This window comes from Scomber japonicus, chromosome 19 (genome assembly GCF_027409825.1).
Source record: "Scomber japonicus isolate fScoJap1 chromosome 19, fScoJap1.pri, whole genome shotgun sequence".
NCBI classification, from domain to species: domain Eukaryota; kingdom Metazoa; phylum Chordata; class Actinopteri; order Scombriformes; family Scombridae; genus Scomber; species Scomber japonicus.
The window spans coordinates 23365067-23384217 of record NC_070596.1 but is presented as its reverse complement, the minus strand read 5'-3'; the positions used below and the strand labels follow the sequence as shown (position 1 = coordinate 23384217).

At 41.0% G+C, this 19151-nt stretch overlaps 1 protein-coding gene across 9 annotated transcripts in view; it reads left to right on the top strand.

Moving 5' to 3' along the window:
* Positions 1-19151, top strand: part of LOC128380757 (formin-binding protein 1) — a 61101-nt gene that overhangs the window by 26157 nt on the left and 15793 nt on the right. For all 9 annotated transcript variants that reach the window (XM_053340650.1, XM_053340651.1, XM_053340657.1 and 6 more), the window contains exons 5-9: positions 6880-6942; positions 9775-9879; positions 15151-15279; positions 15934-16080; positions 17877-18068. In XM_053340650.1, the coding sequence (XP_053196625.1) occupies positions 6880-6942; positions 9775-9879; positions 15151-15279; positions 15934-16080; positions 17877-18068 (636 nt within the window). The remainder of the gene's footprint in view (positions 1-6879; positions 6943-9774; positions 9880-15150; positions 15280-15933; positions 16081-17876; positions 18069-19151) is intronic.

Genomic DNA, 19151 nt, shown 5'->3' with positions numbered 1-19151 from the left:
GAGGGAACCGAAGTGGAAAACCAAAACCAGAGGGCTGCTCAAAGTTTCAGTGACCTTTTTTAGAGTATGTACTTATGCGCTCAGCTGGTGACAAACAGTGTCGCTGCCTCTGTTACTCTACCTTTAAGGAAAGTTTCACATTTTTTCAAGTCTGTCTTTAAATAATCAAGTGCCTAAATGGACATGGAAATGGTTACTGTAATCATTCAGTGAGTAAGTAACGGGGGACAAAATCTACAGTCCTCCCTCTGTGCAAAAATGCATTAAAAAGTTTATTTGAAGCTAATATGAGGCTTCAGTCTTCCAAATAAGTCAAACAGAGTTAATGTTTTTCTCAGTTAATGTATTTTTAGTGCCAAATGACCTCTTTTTTATTTTGATCCTTCTATGTAGCAGAGTTTTTTTACTCTGGAAACTACCCACTTTATTTGACTAACTCCGATGACTTGATGATTTTTATCTTCAGATAAACTTTTAAGTACATTGTTTCTCCAAATCAGGACTGTGGATTTTGTCCCCCATCACTTACACTGTGAGCACATTTGTAGGAGGTCTTCTAATGGTCAGTATGAAGAGGAAATGTGTCAGTGTTTGTTAAGCCACCTCACTGTTGTTTTAGGACAAACTAGAAAAAATGTGAACCTGCCCTTTAACTGGGTAACATGTAAGCTCTGTTTAAGTTGCAGCACACATGGAGAGTGAGGGGATTTCCAAAGGGGAATCATCTGCCCCCTCTAGACCTGTTTTGCTCTTTTGGCTTTACTTTAGCCTGGTTTGGGTTTGGCTTGGCATATCAACCGGCCTCTGTCTCCTGTCTAGATTTGGGACCCCAGCTGCTCTTACACTGCAGGATGTCACTCTGACACCCGCTTCCTCTTCATTTCTCTGCACTTCATCCAGTCAGTCTATTCCTCTTTTTACTCAGATTTCTTTAAAAAAAATGTTTCTCGGTCCATTTTCCCTTCTGTCTTTCTCATCATCTCCCTGTAGTGTCTCCTTCACAAGCATTTGCACCCTTTGTTTTTCTCAGTTCTGGACCTCTAATTTTCAAAATGATATTGTGAATAGCTTGTCATGTGGTGTTTTTTTACAGTTACTCAGGCAGGGCAGGGGGTTTTCCCTTCATAGCATGACCCCATAACTCGCAGTTATCTTTTGTGAGCAGACAAGCATTTCATCCGGAGGCACTGAGCCAATAGAAGAATGTCCTTATAGGGGTAAATTGCACATTAAACTCTTACTTTCTTACAACAAAGTTTTGATTACAAAGATACACTTGAGCCCTCAACAGACACATGAATAATGGGGAAGGACACTGTTTGACATGTTCAAGTGTTAACACAAATGTTACTGAGACTAAGAAAATGTTCCTTATCAAAACATTCGGGGGTTGACTGTAACACTATTAGAGAAAATGCTACCCGGCATCCCGTCATTCCTTTCTCCGGTTTCATTCACATGAATATTTAAGCACCACTCAGTGTTCTTTCTGTTGTTGCTTTACGATTTATCTCCATGTCAGACTAAGTTGTACAGACAGACTCAGACAGTGGGATTAGAGGAGGGTCAGGTCCGGCCCCTCCTGGCTTTATTGGGAGCTTACTGAACAGGTGAAATCCACACTGCAGACCCAGAAGAAGAAGAAGAAAAAAGAAAACAATAATACCTCATTAGTTTCTCATGTGGGCTTGTTTTGTAACTGACCTCACCTCCCTTTTGCTGTTTCCCTTAGTGAACCTCTTGCTAAGCTCAGCTTGGGGTTGGCAGAGGAGATGAAGCCAAGAATGTTGTCTTAACGGATTTTAAGAGAACAGATATACTTTGTTTTTACAAAACCTCATTTTATAGTTCAGACTACTGGAATTAATGCACTATGTAAACACATCATTTAATTTAAATGATAAAGACAAGGGGAAATAAACATACTCTCTTGTTTATCATGCATTGTTTGTTTATTGCCAAATAGCATTATAGACAACGATGAAGAGCAGGCAGGGTTAATATGGGATGAAGAGCCTAAGTCCCACTGGACTGTGAATGTGCTGAGGAGTCATATTAAGGTGTTCGGTCAGCATACTTCTATCCGCACCAGGCCTCTGATCACAGGGCTTAGGTGTCCTCTCTAATGAGGACCGATAAAGACCCTTAAATACTCATCAAGACCTTCTAAGACTGCCTATTTATCGTAACACTTGTCGTAATCATAGATGTTTCTATGCTATATTTACAGCACATGTCCACATGTGTTACTTAGAGTCCATTTGAGGGTTAGTTCAGTGTGTGCTTTGATGTATCCACTTGTAACCACAGCGCAGCACGTAATTATATCTTTCGGTGCTCAGTCTGTCATATCCTGCAATGATGCAATATGTTCAAGCAGCTAGAAAAGAATTAAAAAGAAATAATACATCATATTCAGCTGACATAGCCGGGAAAATAAACACAACATTTACTGAAAAGTCAGCTGAAAACCCGTAACGCACTGTAAAACATCTTTAGGTGGGTTTGGCAGAGGACGCTGTCGTCATTTATCTCCTGGAGGCAGAGAAGACGAGAGGAGAGATACAGCGGCAGTTTAAGAACAATGTGTCTCTCTGGAGTGGCCTCGCATGCCTCCTCGTGTTGAGCGGAAAGACAAATAAGTAGCCGAAAGGGAGAATTGATGGATGGATCTTCTCGTAAGTCGCCTCATGCACATCTCTCAGGCTTCAGTAGAAATGACCTCTGCAATAATACTTCTTGTTGAACCTGATGGTTTAAACATGAGGACAAAAAGTCTCAGGAGGAGTTTTCATGAGGTTTTATAATCTCTCTAGTCTCTATCTTGTATGACCTGTGGGTTTATGTCTCGTACCTAATGATCATAGTATGAGTGTTGACAGGAACTGCAGGTGCACATTCCTACGAAGCATGTCATATCAGTGAATGACTAACGGATCAGTTCGAGCTTGTGTGTGTGTGTGTGTACACGGATGCATATGTTTACCTCTTCACACACATGCAAAATCAAATATACAAGTGCTGCCCCAAAGCAAGTCTGTTTATGTGTCAGACTGCAGAGACTGTTAGTTGATTGTCCTTTGTTTCACCTCATGTTTATGTTTATGAATGCATGTGTGCCAGAGGGAGCATGTCTGTCTTACCTCATCTCTGTCTGATACAAAGATGACACTGGAAAACAGATAAAGGAGACAGTAGATAGTAGCTGCTGCAACACATGCACTTACTTTTAATCACAATTGTTTATTTAGCAGTTGTTTTTATCCAAAGTGACATACAAATAAGTTACGATCCATGCTACAGTAGATGAAGGAGAAACCATTGAGAATAAGTACGACCTTCCTGACACAAGTGCTGACTGTTTATTTTTGTTTGTTTCATGAGAAGTATCGAGAGATGGAGAATATTATGTAAGTAAGTACTCTTTGAAGACGTAGGACTTTAAGTGATTTTTAAAGACAGAGAGGAATACTACTGTTGGGCAGGTCCACCTGGGGGACATCCAGGAGCGGCTACTCTGTAGGCGAGCATCAGCGACTTGAATTTCATGCAGGCAGCAACAGGAAACCGGTGCAGAGTAAAGAAAAGTGGAGTGACATGAGCTGGGGTTTTTTTTCTGCCAGTTAAAGACCAGACTTGCTGATGCATTATGGACCATTCGCGTAGGTTTTACTGTACATGCTGGCAACCCTGAAAGGAAGGGCACGGTAGTCAAGACGAAAGACGACAACATCCTGTACAGGTTGATATAGCTAGACAGATAAAGCCAAATCTGTTTGATGTGTGCGTCAGATGCAACGAGCTTGCTGAGCAAACTTGGTCGGTCGCTCCGACTTACAGCAGGCTTTGTTGGAGAGAGCAACGACAAGCTGAGCTACATAGTGGACATTTTTTAATGTTTGTGTTTGTTTATGCAGAGAAAGATGATAGAAATCTGTGAAAACAAGTCCACAGTATCACAGTTGCCTGTTCCTTCATATATTATCACATTGACGTCCTTTCATTCCTACGTGTCTTGGCTTTGTTTAGGGGTTCTTCTGGTACCTGGAGGGAGTCTGGCTGTCAGTCTTGTACCAGGTGGTGCGTAACTGCATGAGAAATGAAGAATTCCTTTGTCGATGAAAAATGAAGGCTCTACGCCTTCATTTTTCATGAGAGCAGGCCTTGTTTGGCATTATTCAGTAAATATTAGATCTGTTTTCCCTGATCTAATGTGCTTGGGCTCGGGTGGCTAATGATCATTTTTTTCCGATCCCACTTTCATTACAGTTAATATATTGATGTAGTTAAAATTTGTAGTGCAGTTTAAGCAGCCCTTTTTTATTTCTCTCTCACTGTCTTTCAAGTGCCAGGGTAACTTGAGAGTGGCAGCTTCAGGTCAGCGATCTGTTGAAGTACAAAGACGCCCCCCCTGACTGCGCTCACAGTCACATGCTCCAGCTGAGAGGGTTAGGCTGGAGAAAGACTGGGTGTGTCAGCTCTGTCTTGTGTTAAACATAAGGCCTGGATGGACTGAGAGGACCAAGGGTGTCTCTGCAAATAAAATGTGTACAGGATTAATGGCTATTAGTTACAAATAATGAAAATGAGGTTTGGATTGGTCAAAGCAAACACAAATACGATGGTGTTGTTTGGAGAACAGTGTCAGCCTGGTTTGTTTATCTTGATGGTGATGGACGTTTTGTTGATGCACTGCAAGATGCTGGGTATTTTTTTCAGAAATGTTGTTATGGAGACAAATATTTGGCTGAAAGAATGCTCAACAGTAACAATGATGTCACCCAGTCTGGTGTTGCGGCCTGTGAGAAGGTTATATCCTATCTTCACTGTGTCTTATCATCATTTAGTATGGCATATTTTTCAAAGCTCATCATTGAAAACTACTGTTCATGTCAAAGAGGAATTCGAAGGTCAAGGTTTTAACAGCGGTTGAAAAAAAAGAAATGTTTGAACATACCATGCATTTAAGTTCAGAAGCTCCATAATGTCCCATTTTCTGTTAGAGCTCAAATACTTCCTCTAAAATACTGGAGCACTTCCTTATTTTACCGAGCTTCCCTAGAAACTTTGGGAAAAAATGAGAAGTGTGACTGCCTGAGGTAAACCAGCGTACATTCTCACTAACCACTCTCATATCCATTCCTATTCAGGTGAGATTAACCTTTCAGCCTCCCACATCTGCCTTAATTTCACATCACTTGATTGTATGTTTGCCCATGCTCAGGATACTGAAGGACTTCCTTGTGCTGCTCAAAGAGAAGTACAAGCAACGGCTTTCTGTTCCTCATAATAGCCCGGGTCCATTTCTGAATGGCAGCATCGATATTCAGCTCAGCTACTGATGCTAGCTTCCGCAGTCTGCATAACTAAGGGGTACCTCATTAACAGTCAAGTCATCATGTTGTTTCATTTTAGATTCTTCAGTAGGTTAAGATGAATGTAGACAGTGAAGAGACAATCTGTGCACTCCACAAGTAAGGACAATGTCATTTTAAAGCAACAAAATGTTTAAAGTTGATGGTACATGTTTGCACTTCCAGGGGATCTGGCTGTGGTCCATGCAGAGAGCTGTAGAAAGATGTGCTCGCCTCTGGGCCAAGTGCTCTGGTCCCCTGGAGTGAGATAGGCCAAGTGAGGCCTCATACAAAAACACACAGCGCTATGTGTGCTGTGTGAGTTCAGACCAGCAGCTGCCACCTCGTCTCGTACAATATGCCCACATTTGGCAGCTCCAAAATCCCCAGAGACCTGTCTGTCTCCCCCTTAGATTACAGTATCTGGCCTCATGTGCACTTCCATGTTTTATCTCATGGCATGTTTACTGGAAGTGTCTCATTTCATGTCCAAACTTTGTTCTCTTATTCTCTCAACTAACAGCTGAAACTGTCATGTTACACATATATATTTTATCCCTCTGGTCATTTATATACTGTATACATGAATACATCAAATGGAAATCTTTGTTCAGAGGCAGGCCAGCAACATAAATCTATCAAACTAATTACAAACCCAGCAGAGGAGAGGGACAGCTGTAGATAAAACTGTCTCAAAAGTCAAAATATGGGTGTATTTAATTTTAAAACTCTAAATTTCTCTCTCCATTTTTTGTGACATGCCTTCCAGATGAAAAGTAGTTCATCGCCTTCTTGATTGAATAGATTAATCATGTAAACCTCTTCTGTTTAGATATCCTGTGGAGATTTTATTCATGTTTCTTGCACTGAATTCGTAAAATCAGTGCATCATCAATACATGCGTGAGGGCATATAGCAGAGAGCACAGAGGCATGTTTTGTGGTTTTTTCAACAAAAGCATTGCCGTTGGCACCACCACATGACATGTGACTTTACAGTTTCATTAAAAAAGCATCGCTTGTCCTTTGACTGCTATGGTTACTTGTTCTAAAGTATGTTTGACCTTTTTATCTTATTGGAATTGGCATAAAGCTTTCATTCAGTGGATTTTTTAGCACAAGTCGGTGCTTCATGTGTGTTTAAACTGTAGCACTGTTTCTGTAGAGCTATGAAACACAGTGTTGGTGCACCTATGTGGAGCTGGTGGGTTATGATCTGTTTGGTCTTCCATCAAATCAACCATCTGCTAGCTTGTACAAATCTCCGAGAGATAAGCTTTTGGTTTATGTGGTCATAATTTTTAATGTAGCTACAGTATAATATCTGTTTGAATTTTGGCCTACTTTCTCAGTTGACATTAATACTATCCTGTCACATTGTGAGTAATATTCACAGTATTTAATGGTATGGCTGCTTCTAATTTATTATCCCTACCATGTCAAGGTCGGGTTCACCTGCTTTTAAATCCCTTAAGCTTTTGAATAACCTGATAATATTTTTTCTCCCTTCCCATCTCTTCCAACAGCACTTCCATGATGGGCGCAAGGCACAGCAGCACATCGAGAGCTCGTGGAAACAGCTGGAATCGGTGAGTGACCTCATTATCGGGGCAGTAGGACAGTGGCTCACGAGTAGCACTAGTAGCCAGTTGGTACAGTGACTCAAAATCAATAGAGAGGAAACTAGAACATCGTAAACACAACGAAACATAGTTCACAACGTCACATAGGGTTACTACAGATAATATCAAAGACTCAATTGTTATCTGTTCAATCTAAATTAATAGATACATCTAAACCTAACCGAAATCTTTCTTTTAAACATTGCAATCATTTTATAGTCAGAAAGAGTTTAAAAGTAATTTAAAGCCATGACTACAGATTGGGTTCAATTGCATTTTATTGAATCAGAATCCAGTATAAAATCTGCTTGTTGAACATCTAATAAGGTGTAGCATTTATCATTTGCAAGTAACTAAAGTTATAAACCACCACAATTCAATTTACACCTGTAATCTTTTTTTGGCTATAAAAGCTAGAAAGACTGCAGTGCCAACCTAATTCATATTCACAACCTGTAGATACAAGTTGAAAAGGAGATGAGGAGCATAAAGTACTACTACTACTTACTCAAAATACTGAAGATCCCTGTACATAACTAAGTCAGTGATGATGTTCATAAAAGTTTAACTGAGTGACTCTCCTGCATGTAATGTGATGCAATCAGCTAGATTGGGCCTCTAGAGGGAAAAAAAGGCTTCTGTCTTGATGCTTTAGAGCTGCAAAAACACAGAGCTGATTTGTGGTTGTTAAGTGGTGTTAGAGAGTGATGGTTCTTTTCACTCAGTAACAATGTTTGACTGAGTACAAATACTGGCCTGTGACAGCCAGACAACTTCCTAAAGTTTTATTTAGCCCCCACAGAAATGAGTAATTAGACCCACCTATTTTGATCTGCTGTCAATGATGTGAGTCATTTTAACCAGTGAAAGCTAGTGTGTTTCTACGTTGCTATGTGGCAGAAGATAGATAGATATATAGACAGATATATAGACAGATAAATAGGTAGGTAGGTGGGTAGATAGATAGATAGATAGATAGATAGATAGATAGGTAGGTAGGTAGGTAGGTAGATAGGTAGGTAGATAGATAGATAGATAGATAGATAGATAGATAGATAGATAGATAGATAGACAGACAGACAGACAGACAGACAGACAGACAGACAGACAGACAGACAGACAGACAGACAGACAGACAGACAGACAGACAGATAGATAGGTAGGTAGGTAGGTAGGTAGGTAGGTAGGTAGGTAGGTAGGTAGGTAGGTTGGTAGGTAGGTAGGTAGATAGGTAGATAGATAGATAGACAGATAGATAGATAGATAGGTAAGTAGGTAGGTAGATATATAGGTAGGTAGGTAGGTAGGTAAGTAGGTAGATAGGTAGATAGATAGATAGATAGATAGATAGATAGATAGATAGATAGATAGGTAGGTAGGTAGATAGATAGACTTTTTTTGATCCCAAGCTGGGAAATTACAGTGCAGCAGCAGCATTACACACAGTGACGATAACAACATATAATGTAAGAATATAAAGAACAAACTATAAATAATAAGATAGCAAAAAAGAAGCTAAGAGATAAGTCCAAAAGAAGAGAGTGAACACCATTCAAAAGCACTTACATTTTAGGTATGCTATGTACGTGTACCTTAAATTATACATCTAAGACATGAAGGTCCAACATTGCAGAATAATTGGATAAAAAGTAAAGAGTAATGATGACCTGAATAATGATTGTTGGTGATCAATATCAGCACAGCATGCTTCTAAAGTACATGTTCCAACAGCTGCTTTAGGAAGGCTACATGTTAAACTGAAGAAGCAACATGCAAGAGGCGGCAAACTGTCTGTCTGTACTAAGAAATAACAGCCCTGAGGGACCTCCTGTTCTGTCTTCACCAAGAACCTCCATCAATGTGTCATTTCTTTTGCTAAAGATGGAGACAAACTTTATAAGTATAGGATGATAAGGAAGCCTCTTGAATTAAGAAGGACTTGTGCAATATAAATAAGGTTGTTAAAGCTGTAACTTTAACAACAGTGTTATTGTATTATGTAGAGTATGTCATCCGTACTCTAATTTGCGGGCTGACAATGTTAAGAATGCGTGAAGATAAAGCCTCAATGAGATAATTATCACACAATACTGCCTGAGGTATAAATAAAAAATATCTTGAGATCACGTCCTCCGAAATTGAAATACTGGAGAATCACTTGTTGGGTGTGTTTTAGCCATTAGTCGTAGATCAAATTTTAGGCTGTTTCACATCACTGCATAATGTAGTTTTGTCAAAAAGCCAGATAAGAGCAGATCCAGGAGTGTTTATTTTGCTTTAGTGAAGGAGCAGAAAAAAAAGGGAGAGATAGCACAGAGCACCACTTCTTATCTCCGCCTGGCCCCTTTGACGAGGGGTAGAGAATGAGTGAGAGAGCGATGCATAACTGCCTTGTCCTCCTCAACTTCTCTGCCGCATTCAATGATCCCATTGTGTGCAGGGCAGATAGGCACAGTTCAGAGTGCACGCTGGCCCGACAAACACTGATTGTTCAGCTTGGAGGGGTCGAAGGAGGGTTGGATGAATGCTTGTTTTTCTGTACACAAATGACCACTATGAACATTTGTTTAATCTGGACCCTGCAGATTTTGACAGACCCCACGGCCGTGTCAGCGACATTAACTGACCTCTGAAATGTATATGACGCATACATAGATGTTATGACGTCCATTGCTGTGCATTTAAAAAGGTCACATTACACACATTATGAGGAGATATTTTTATAGTGTTTTTATGCTGTGTTTAATGGCAGGAAATGACTGATGCAATGACTAAGTTTGTATCTCTGTTGTTTTTCAGTGTAAAAGAAGGTTCGAGAGGGACTGCAAAGAGGCAGACAGAGCACAGCAATACTTTGAGAAGATGGATGCCGACATTAACGTGACTAAGGCTGACGTGGAAAAGGTACGTGTCATCTCACTCCCCGTGTAGCAAACCACCAATCGCACAAGCTTGTCCCGTACCCTTTGTGTCGATTGCCTGGCTTTTCTTCACTCACCCGCCCACCCAAGCACCCGCCAGTTTCCCCTTCGCCATTTTCTTTTACATTGCCTCCTCCTCCTCCTCCCCCTATACCATGCCCCCAGCGTTGACTTCTCATTCCACTGAGCCCTGAAAGACAGCGACGATTGACTGACCGTGTGTTTCATGCCAGGGACTGTGAGTAAAAGCTGGCATTGTCTCAGCAGCACAGTGATCTGCTGCTAATCAAAGCTGATAGCAGCAACGAGTCCTCATTATCACTGTAGTGCAGCCACCAAACACGCTACTGTTGTGCTGTACAGGCCTTAGCAACAGAGAGGACTGTGTGTGCATAGCAATGTGTGTGTGTGTGTGTATGTGTGTGTCTGTGTGTGTGTGTGTGTGTGTGTGTTGGCTTTGCTTTTTTTCATGATGTCAAATCTAAATATGTAATTTCGTGTTTCTGTGACTTTGCCTTTGAAATAAGTCAGCACATGCCGCGATCCCCATCAGATTCTCAGGACTCGTGGACCAGATCCCCTCTGGGCTTGTTAGCTGATGTAATTTCCTGTTGTCATAACCAATTAAAAGAACCCTGAAAAACTCAGCCTTTAACCCACACAGCTCCCACGCCCGCAAGGCATCATGGGTCAGCAGCGCGTGCTCCTGCTGCATCATCAGCTGTTGGAGCAGAGCTAAGGCTCAGAGTTGACACAGTTCAGACCCGATTATTATGCAAATACAGGCTGGAATAAAGAGTCTTTCTGCACTCTGGACGCACAGCCAAAGAGCTAACACTGAACTCGACTGGAAAGACCCGGCACAGCAGCTCAAGAAACTAGTCCTCAAACAAGAGCTGTGTTGTCTGTGATTACAGTTAATTCATTGATTGGAGCATAAAAGGCCTTATGCAATACACAAGATTCAGTTTATGGAAATTAAACACAGCTGTGTCTTTTTGTTTGAGTTAGTTTCACTGTTTGTGTAAAATGATAAAGTAAACAGTTCCTTAATATGACAGATGCCTCAGAAATGCCCAGGTCACTTAATTCTCAAGGACCATGGCTATGTTAACATCGACCTGTGTATTATTTACATATTGAATGACCGTTTCCTATGAACTTTTAGTATCAGTTCAGGCTATTCAATCAATGATTTTGGTTCAATCCCTTGTGGTGCTATAAGGTTTGTTTAAGGTGCAGAACAGCTACATCATTAATGCAAGAAACTACCAAATTTGATGATGATCTTTTTTTACATTGTCCATCTTTTTTCCTCCTTTAATTTTTCTTTTAGGTTTGATTGTATGACCCAATAGCTGGTGAAGCATTTTGATACCTTACTCTCAGATAAAACCACACATTTATTACAGAATACACAATTTTCTTGAGGGATTACCTACATATTATCAAAGTGATTTTAAAGCTGTAGTTAAATGGATACTAACGGTGAAATGAACGAGTTTATTATGCATTAGCAAATATTAAGCAGCAATATGAGAATTGTAGTTAATGGAAAAACAAAGCAAAATCCTTCACAGTCCTTTTAATTTAAAATTTACTAGATAAACTTCATCTGGTAACATTCAGGCATTCAAGCATCACATTAAAAATGATTCATGGGGAATGTAATTGTTTTAAATAGTCAGATTTGGTCTCCCCCATATTTCTCATACTGTGTTGTTGCACTGGATGTTTTTATGTAACTTGGCGACGTCTATGTCATGAAAACCTCTTGTAAATGAGGTTAACGACAGGATAAATTAAAAAATAAAATAAAAAGTCACTGTGTAACTTAGTATGCAGTTAAGACTTGCACATCAGTCTTTATACATTACTCAAGCACACTATATATGAAATAAGATGCTGTGGAAAGCATCGCCATCAGCGCTTACATTCAGAATTAATATGTATGCTTTTCCGTATCTCGCCCTTCTCTCCGATGTATTTATAGATAACCTCAAAAATATTAGCTTTTTCTCATTTGTTATTCCTTATGTGTGGGTGTTTGGACTGACCGTAGCTCTGGTTTTCACCTACTCACATTTCCATTTGTTCAGAATGATGAAAATGGAATAGAAAAGCGTGAAGTCCAATGAATGTTTAAGGTGAATTTTCTAGAGACACATTTAAAAAATTCCTCTCTTTGTTTTTCTAACAGGTACTTACCAGTGTATGTTTTCACTTATTGTATCTGTGACACATCAACTATGGTTAGATTCTAGAAAATATGAGTGAATGTGTGGATGTGTAAAAAAAAAAAAGAGAGAGAGAGCAAATGTGTGTGTTTCATTCCTGTGTGTCTCTCTATGATTTTTATACATTCACTTGCTCTTCATTCTTAAGGTCGGTAAAAATTAGCGTACACACATGCTTGTACACTTCTATCTTAACATGTACTACATCGGGTTGAAATGAAATCAAAGTTAATTGACATTTAGAGTGCTCAGTTGATGTTTAGGTCACTCAAAAAACAGATTTTACATCTCCGTGTGGGTTTTATTCTCTGCGGTGGGAATATTCCTTTCATTACTCAGAGGGCCTTTACAGAGTATTTATGACCATAAGGGATGACATGTGACAACCTCAGCCTTGTTTGTGTTTGGATATGAATCATCACTCAGAGTTTCCCCCTAGAATTTTTTTCAGGCGTGGTGGTACTCACCCAAAAAAACCCCAAAGAGACCAGGTGCTCAGATCACAAGGAGAAGATGATTTAATACGCTGCATTTATTGTGTAAAAATAAGCTTGAGCTCCCCATGGAAACCCCTGTCAAAATAAGACTTCTTTTGACTGGGGACAGGCCTGTAAAATTATAGGGGAAACACTGGGAGAGAACAGAGGCATGCTGGGAGAAAAAGGAAAGAGAAGACATTTGATACATGTTTGTTAGGTATAGTTATGTGTTTACTTGTGTATAGGGGTCATTAGTATTCTGCAGCTTGAGTACTACTGTAAAGGTCACTTTAAGATTTGATAAGTTAAACCATTGAACTTTCTCAACAAAGTTACTCGACAGACAGACAGAGAAACTGTCAGTTGATAGTTGACCGTACGTTGACAAGTGAAGTTTCAGGAGCGGCTCTTCTCTGTAATATGAAGAGCTGCTTGTTGAGCTGAGGTTTTGTGGTTATTCTGCGAAGCTTCTGCAAACCTCTAACTGTTCCCTCTCCTCCTACTGGCAAACAAATCCCTCAATTTGGGGTTTAGATTCACAGCCCAGATGTCCACAAAGCCTTTTTGGTTTTCTGAGGAACCCCCCCACCCCCCACCCCGACTGCCCTCCCAGACACTTACTGACTTCTCTGGACATCCTCAATCATGAAGTGTTAGAAAAACAACCAAATGCCCTCATTTCCACTTCTGCTCTGCCTCTACTAATAGTATAAGACAGCAGCTCTCAGTACGAGTGTTTAGTGGTGACTGTGCGTTTGTTTACTGTGATACTTCCCCATACGAGTGACGACACGCATGGAGGTCCAGGAAGTGCATCTATGGCAACTTCTTGTTTAGCTGGAAACGGCTAACAATCCTTTCTGTGTGTGTATGTGTGTGTGTGTTTTTTGTATATTTATCTTATGCTATGCCTTGAAGCGAAGTTCCCACAAGGTAGGTTCAGCGGACAGAGAATCTGTTATATCTGTGGGAACACACACTGTCTTGACTTGTGTCTCAACACACACACACACACACACATACATACACAGACACACACTGCTGTAGAGTCTCAACCAGGTCACCGTTAACACGCCCCGTCCTGTCTTAACTGTCGCTTGCCTCGCTGTCATCTGCCGAACACTTGAAGTTTATATGTGTGATGTAAGAACAATAAAGGTGAAGAAACATGTTGTGTAAGGCAGCAGCTGTAATTTGTGTTTGTGTGTCATAGATAGATATAAATATACATCTATATATAAATATATAGAGTGAGGGACAGCAAAACGTAAAGGTTATTTCCAGAGAATGACAACAGGATGTGATGTGGCTACAGGCACGGCAGCTTGCTACAAGGTTTTTTTGTCTTATCCACCTGGTTACCATGGCGATGTTGTGTACCCTCATCCTTTCCTAGCACATTTTGCATGCACCTTTACCAGTATAGCAGATGCCCGTGAATGCATGTGCACAGGCTGCACGTAGAACCAAACAGCTGGACTTTCACATGTGCTTTTTAGCTTTTCTCTGGAGCTCGCATTCCTTCTCTGTAAGCTGTGACTATCATTTTCCACCAAGGTATTATTTGTCATCCCTCCCTGCGCTGGGAATAATGTACCTTTGTGTCTGCCCGAGTGTCTCCTCTCTGATGTCCTCCTTTTCTTTCTGTTATGTCATCTATTACTTACCCATATGTCTGCGAGAGCGAGAGACTGCCGCAGATTGGTGTGTGGGTGAAAACTGGATGAAGCCCTCTTCCCTCAGGACTGAGACCCATGCAGGGTTATGTTCCCTCAACTGCCCCACACAGTTATATGGCTGCAGTTTTTTTAATGCTCATTTACATTTGAGTGGACTGCAATCATCATCATAAGACGACTCGTTGTAATAGACCCAATGAAACCAGTGTTTGTGTGTGGACAGGCCTCGGATCTGATGGAAAGAGGAAACAGATACGAGTGCTTAGCTACAGCTACACACACACACACACACACACACACACACACACACACACACACACATACACACACCCCACATGCTGTCTAGTTGAGATAATCTCATCTCCATCTGCTTGCCATGGATCTGTAATAGGCTGCTCCTGCTGCGTTTCTGACTGCCTGCCTTCCCTCTCTGAGAAAGAACTAGCTTAGAATAATCAACATTATCGACTGTAGAGATAGACCAGACCGGGAGGGCAGTCAAATCCAAATCCCTCCATTCTGCAGCCAGTGCAGGCTGTCGTCTCCCTTTTTTTGCTTGTTTGGCCTGGCCCACATATAGTCTTAATGCCAGTGGCTGCTGATACTGCTGCTGCTGCTGCCCGACTCAGATTTGCACCTGTGACCGTGCATCCACGAGCTCTATGTTTATGTGTGTACACGAGTGCATGCATGAGTACACGTTAATGCACAAATGTGTCCCTCAAATGCTCTGGCTGTATGTGTGTATGTGTGTGTGTGTGTAACCCATATGTATGTGTTAATCATGGGACACTGAGATTTAGTGAGGAGAGCGTATCTGTGATGTTCATGTTTGTGTTTTCTTTCTGTTTTCCTCCAGGCACGACAGCAAGCTCAGATGAGGCACCAGATGGCTTCTGACAGTAAGAACGATTACTCCGCCTACCTGCAGAAGTTCAACCAGGAACAGAATGAACATTACTATACAATTATCCCTAACATATTCCAGGTAAATGAAATAACACTGTATATTTTTACGTATGAGAAATCTAATATTTTAGAGTAACAGATTGGTGTTTCCCAGAGAGCAGAATTTATTTAAGGTGCCCAGCCAAACAGGATTGCCTCCACCCTATTTTTGCATTTTGTGTTTATTATTTCTTCTTTCAACACTATGCGCGCAAATGTAGCTGAAATTGCAAGCTAGCTGAAAAGCTGGCCAGAACGGTGCAATCATTAGTTAGCTTGTGAATTCAATGCCGTTTGCAACCCACCAACCCCCAATTCCCCTCTGGGTGGACTACTAAAAATACATTCTCAACATGTGGTAAACACTGAGGGCATTAAGCCATAATTATTAAGAGTGCAGTTATTCTGTACAAGCTATTTTGTAGAAGTATTATTGTTGTGTGTTACAGATTGTTAAGGTTTATAATGCAAACATGATTAGTACTCTTTTGGTTTTTGCTTTTTTTGTGTGTTTTTGTTTCTTCTTTTATTAAATAAGGTCAAAGTTATAAAAGATGGAAAGTGCGTAAGAGATTTGACAGATGTTTTCTCTTGATGACCCATACTCATTTTCAGTGCAACCCTCATGCCATAACACAATTAAGCCTTAAATCTAATCATGAATGAACACTTCACACTTGTTTTTTTGATGTAGAAACTTCAAGACATGGAGGAGAAAAGAATTGAGAGGATAGGAGTGTGCATGAAGACGTTCGCAGACGTGGACCGCCAAGTTCTTCCCATCGTGGGGAAATGTTTAGATGGAATGACGAAAGCCGCTGAGTCAATCGAGCCCAAGACTGTGAGTATATAGATTTACATATACACGCACTAATGGACATGTTACTCACTCAGCTAGGGGTGTCAGTGACAACCCACAACCCACACGCTACACACTGGGATCTAACTTGGGTAACAAGTGTGCCAGTGTGTAGGTTCTTCTGAGTCGACTCGTTAAAAATAAAAATGGCTCACCTGTGAACGGCAAAGTGTTGTGGGAGGTTGTTACAAAGAGAAGAGCTAAACTAAATGACTCAATTTATGTGCTGACTTCCCTTTTACAGTAAGACTATACAGTATTTCCCCCATGAACAGGAGAGGCCTTTGTGTCACTTAAAAATACATATTATAATTCCCCTTAAGGCTGCAAATGGTAAATGAATGATTTCCAGTCTGATTTTTCATCTTTAGCTGATGCTGAAAATCAGAGGAAAACGGTTTAAACTGAGGAGGAGACGATTCAAGAGCCATGCATTACTTATAGGCTGTGTCGGCCTTCTTCCAAAGAACAGTCCACTCCTGACACACACACACACACACTTTCTTGAGAGTGTTGCTGAGTGTTCACTGTCAGGCGTGGTTGCAGAGCAAGCATCACTGCAGTCCATTAAATTTAATACCTGCACCTCTTCTGGAAACAAGAGGAAGTGAACCACTGAACTTCCTGTATTGTGAAGCCTCTGCATGTACAGGCTTTAAAGCTAATCTGCATTCGTCGTCTATGGTTATTTATCCCACGACTCATTATTGTTTATTATTTGGGTTCGTAAAAGAGAAAACGAGCAGTGTGATACGTATATTGAGATGTCACATGCTGGCTGGCTGCCGCATGACAAAAACAAGACTATCCGCGGGGATTGCATAGTGTGTGTGTGTGTGTGTGTGTGTGTGTGTGTGTGTGTGTGTGTGTGTCTCTTAACTGTGTGTGTGGCCTAGCTCCAAGGAGATGACTCCAGCCTGTGACTGGCTTCTGCAGTTAACTGGGTGTCACATGTTTTCTTTCCCCTCTCTCTGTCCCTTTTTCTTGTCTCATGTATACAGCATACAACAGCAGATCTTATGACCCCCGTTCCTAATCTCCAACGGGACCCTTGTCCCCTTATCGGCTCACATATGCACAAACTACATTTGATTAATGTGCTCCTTCCTGTGCCTGATGAGCCCGGCTATGACTTGACCTCATTGTTTTTGTCATAACTCCTGTCTGACAGATTTAGGTCTTTTCCTTTCCTCTACTGTGACTACTGTGACTACTGCGACAGCGTCTGTCCCTCTCCTTTCATGTCACACTCACGAACTGTTATCAGAAAGACGACAATAAACAAGAGAGTCACCAGGTCCGCTATTGTGTTGCATCTTATCAGCAGACCTGCTGATTAGCAAGATAATCTCAACAAACAGGAAACATGCAGAGGTTCCACTTTAAGTCACTGATTCTGATGAATCGACCAGTCACTCAACAGAAAATGAATCTGCAATGATTTAGGCAAGAATTCACTGGTTCCAGCTCCCCAAATGTGAATATTTTCTGGATGTAATACTCCTCTGTGCTAACAAATTGATTATCTTTGGGTTTTTGACCGTTAGTCAGACAGAACAATATACTTTGAAGAGTAACAATGGGCTTTCAGAACTTGGGTTGAACCTTTTTTCCCCACATTTTGTGAACCGCACATAGATTAAACAAGTTAGTTGCAGTCCCTCATTGCCTAGCAGGTTATGATTCTTCTGCTAAAACTTAAATTAATGAAATAAATAAGAATGTATCAAGGATAAAAGCTGTTCCTGATTGCTGCAACTGCTGTTCACCCCCCTCAGGACTCGAAACAGGTGGTGGAATCTTATAAGTCCGGGTTCGAGCCCCCGGGAGACGTGGAGTTTGAGGACTACGGCCAGGCCATGAAGAGGACGGCGTCCGACACCAGCCTCTCCAACGCCAGAGAGGGCAAGGAGAAGCCTGCTGGCAAAACCAAGACCAAACTGTGGCCTTTCATTAAGAACAAGAACAAGGTAACACATGAATGCACACTTAAGGCAGAGTCTCGTTTCACTCGAATGTGCAGCAAAGCCTCGCTGGTTTTAGGTCACTTGTGTTGCAGGTGTTTCCTCACCTGGAGGTCATCTTGCACTTTTTCAGCATATTCTCTGTGGGGCTAGGGTGTCAGTAAAATATGTGTTCAATGTTACATTTGTAGTATTTGTCACACTGTTAATTGTGGTTTTTGTATTTGATTTAGCTTCATTTTGTGTAGACTTCTGTTGAGCTCAAGAAAATTTGTTGCTAGTTCACTGTTAGTATTGCAATTTTTTGTTGTTATCATTTGCCACCCGTTTTTTCCTCCTCCCCCGGCAATCACCCCCCGCCAATATGGAGCCTCCCCCTCTGTAACACAAACTAATGCATTTCTGCCTTCACTCTGTGGATGGACTCAACTGGCAGATATTAACTCGCTGTTGTTGAATCTTGAAATAACAGTTTTCCCTGCGCCATTTTTCCATTGACTGGTGATCAGCCTTTGAGTAGCCTCCTTAAGTTTCCTGCACAGCAAAAAAAAATTAACTCTTGACTGTCTTATGGGCTGGTGGCACTGTTGTGGTAACAAATTCGATCAAAGCATGATTGAGTTTTTGAGTGTCTGTGAGAGAGAGAGAGAGAGAGAGAGAGAGAGAGAGAGAGGAGAGAAAGGCTGGAAGAAAGTATGTGCAATGCTTGATGAGTGGTGGTTCAACTCTTTCAACAAAAATGAGGCAAACTTATTTCAATCAGTATGCTTCTGATATCTGTGCTTGATGTACTTAGGATTACATTTCTATATCTATAAGTGTTTGGGAGCACAGACAGCCATACAGAGAGGTATTTTACACTGAACATGCACACACATGCATGCAAGTATAACAGAAACACACACACAAATAGAACGATACACTGCTATTTTAGTATTGACGTACAGAATCAGCTCAAGACCCCTCAGGGTTTTTTTATGGAATCCCGCGTCACTAGTTGGTTTTTTCACTCTCTTGTTTTGAAAGAATAAGGGTCTCTGAATCACTTGCCCATGCATGCGCACTGTGTGGCATCTTAAGACTCATCAC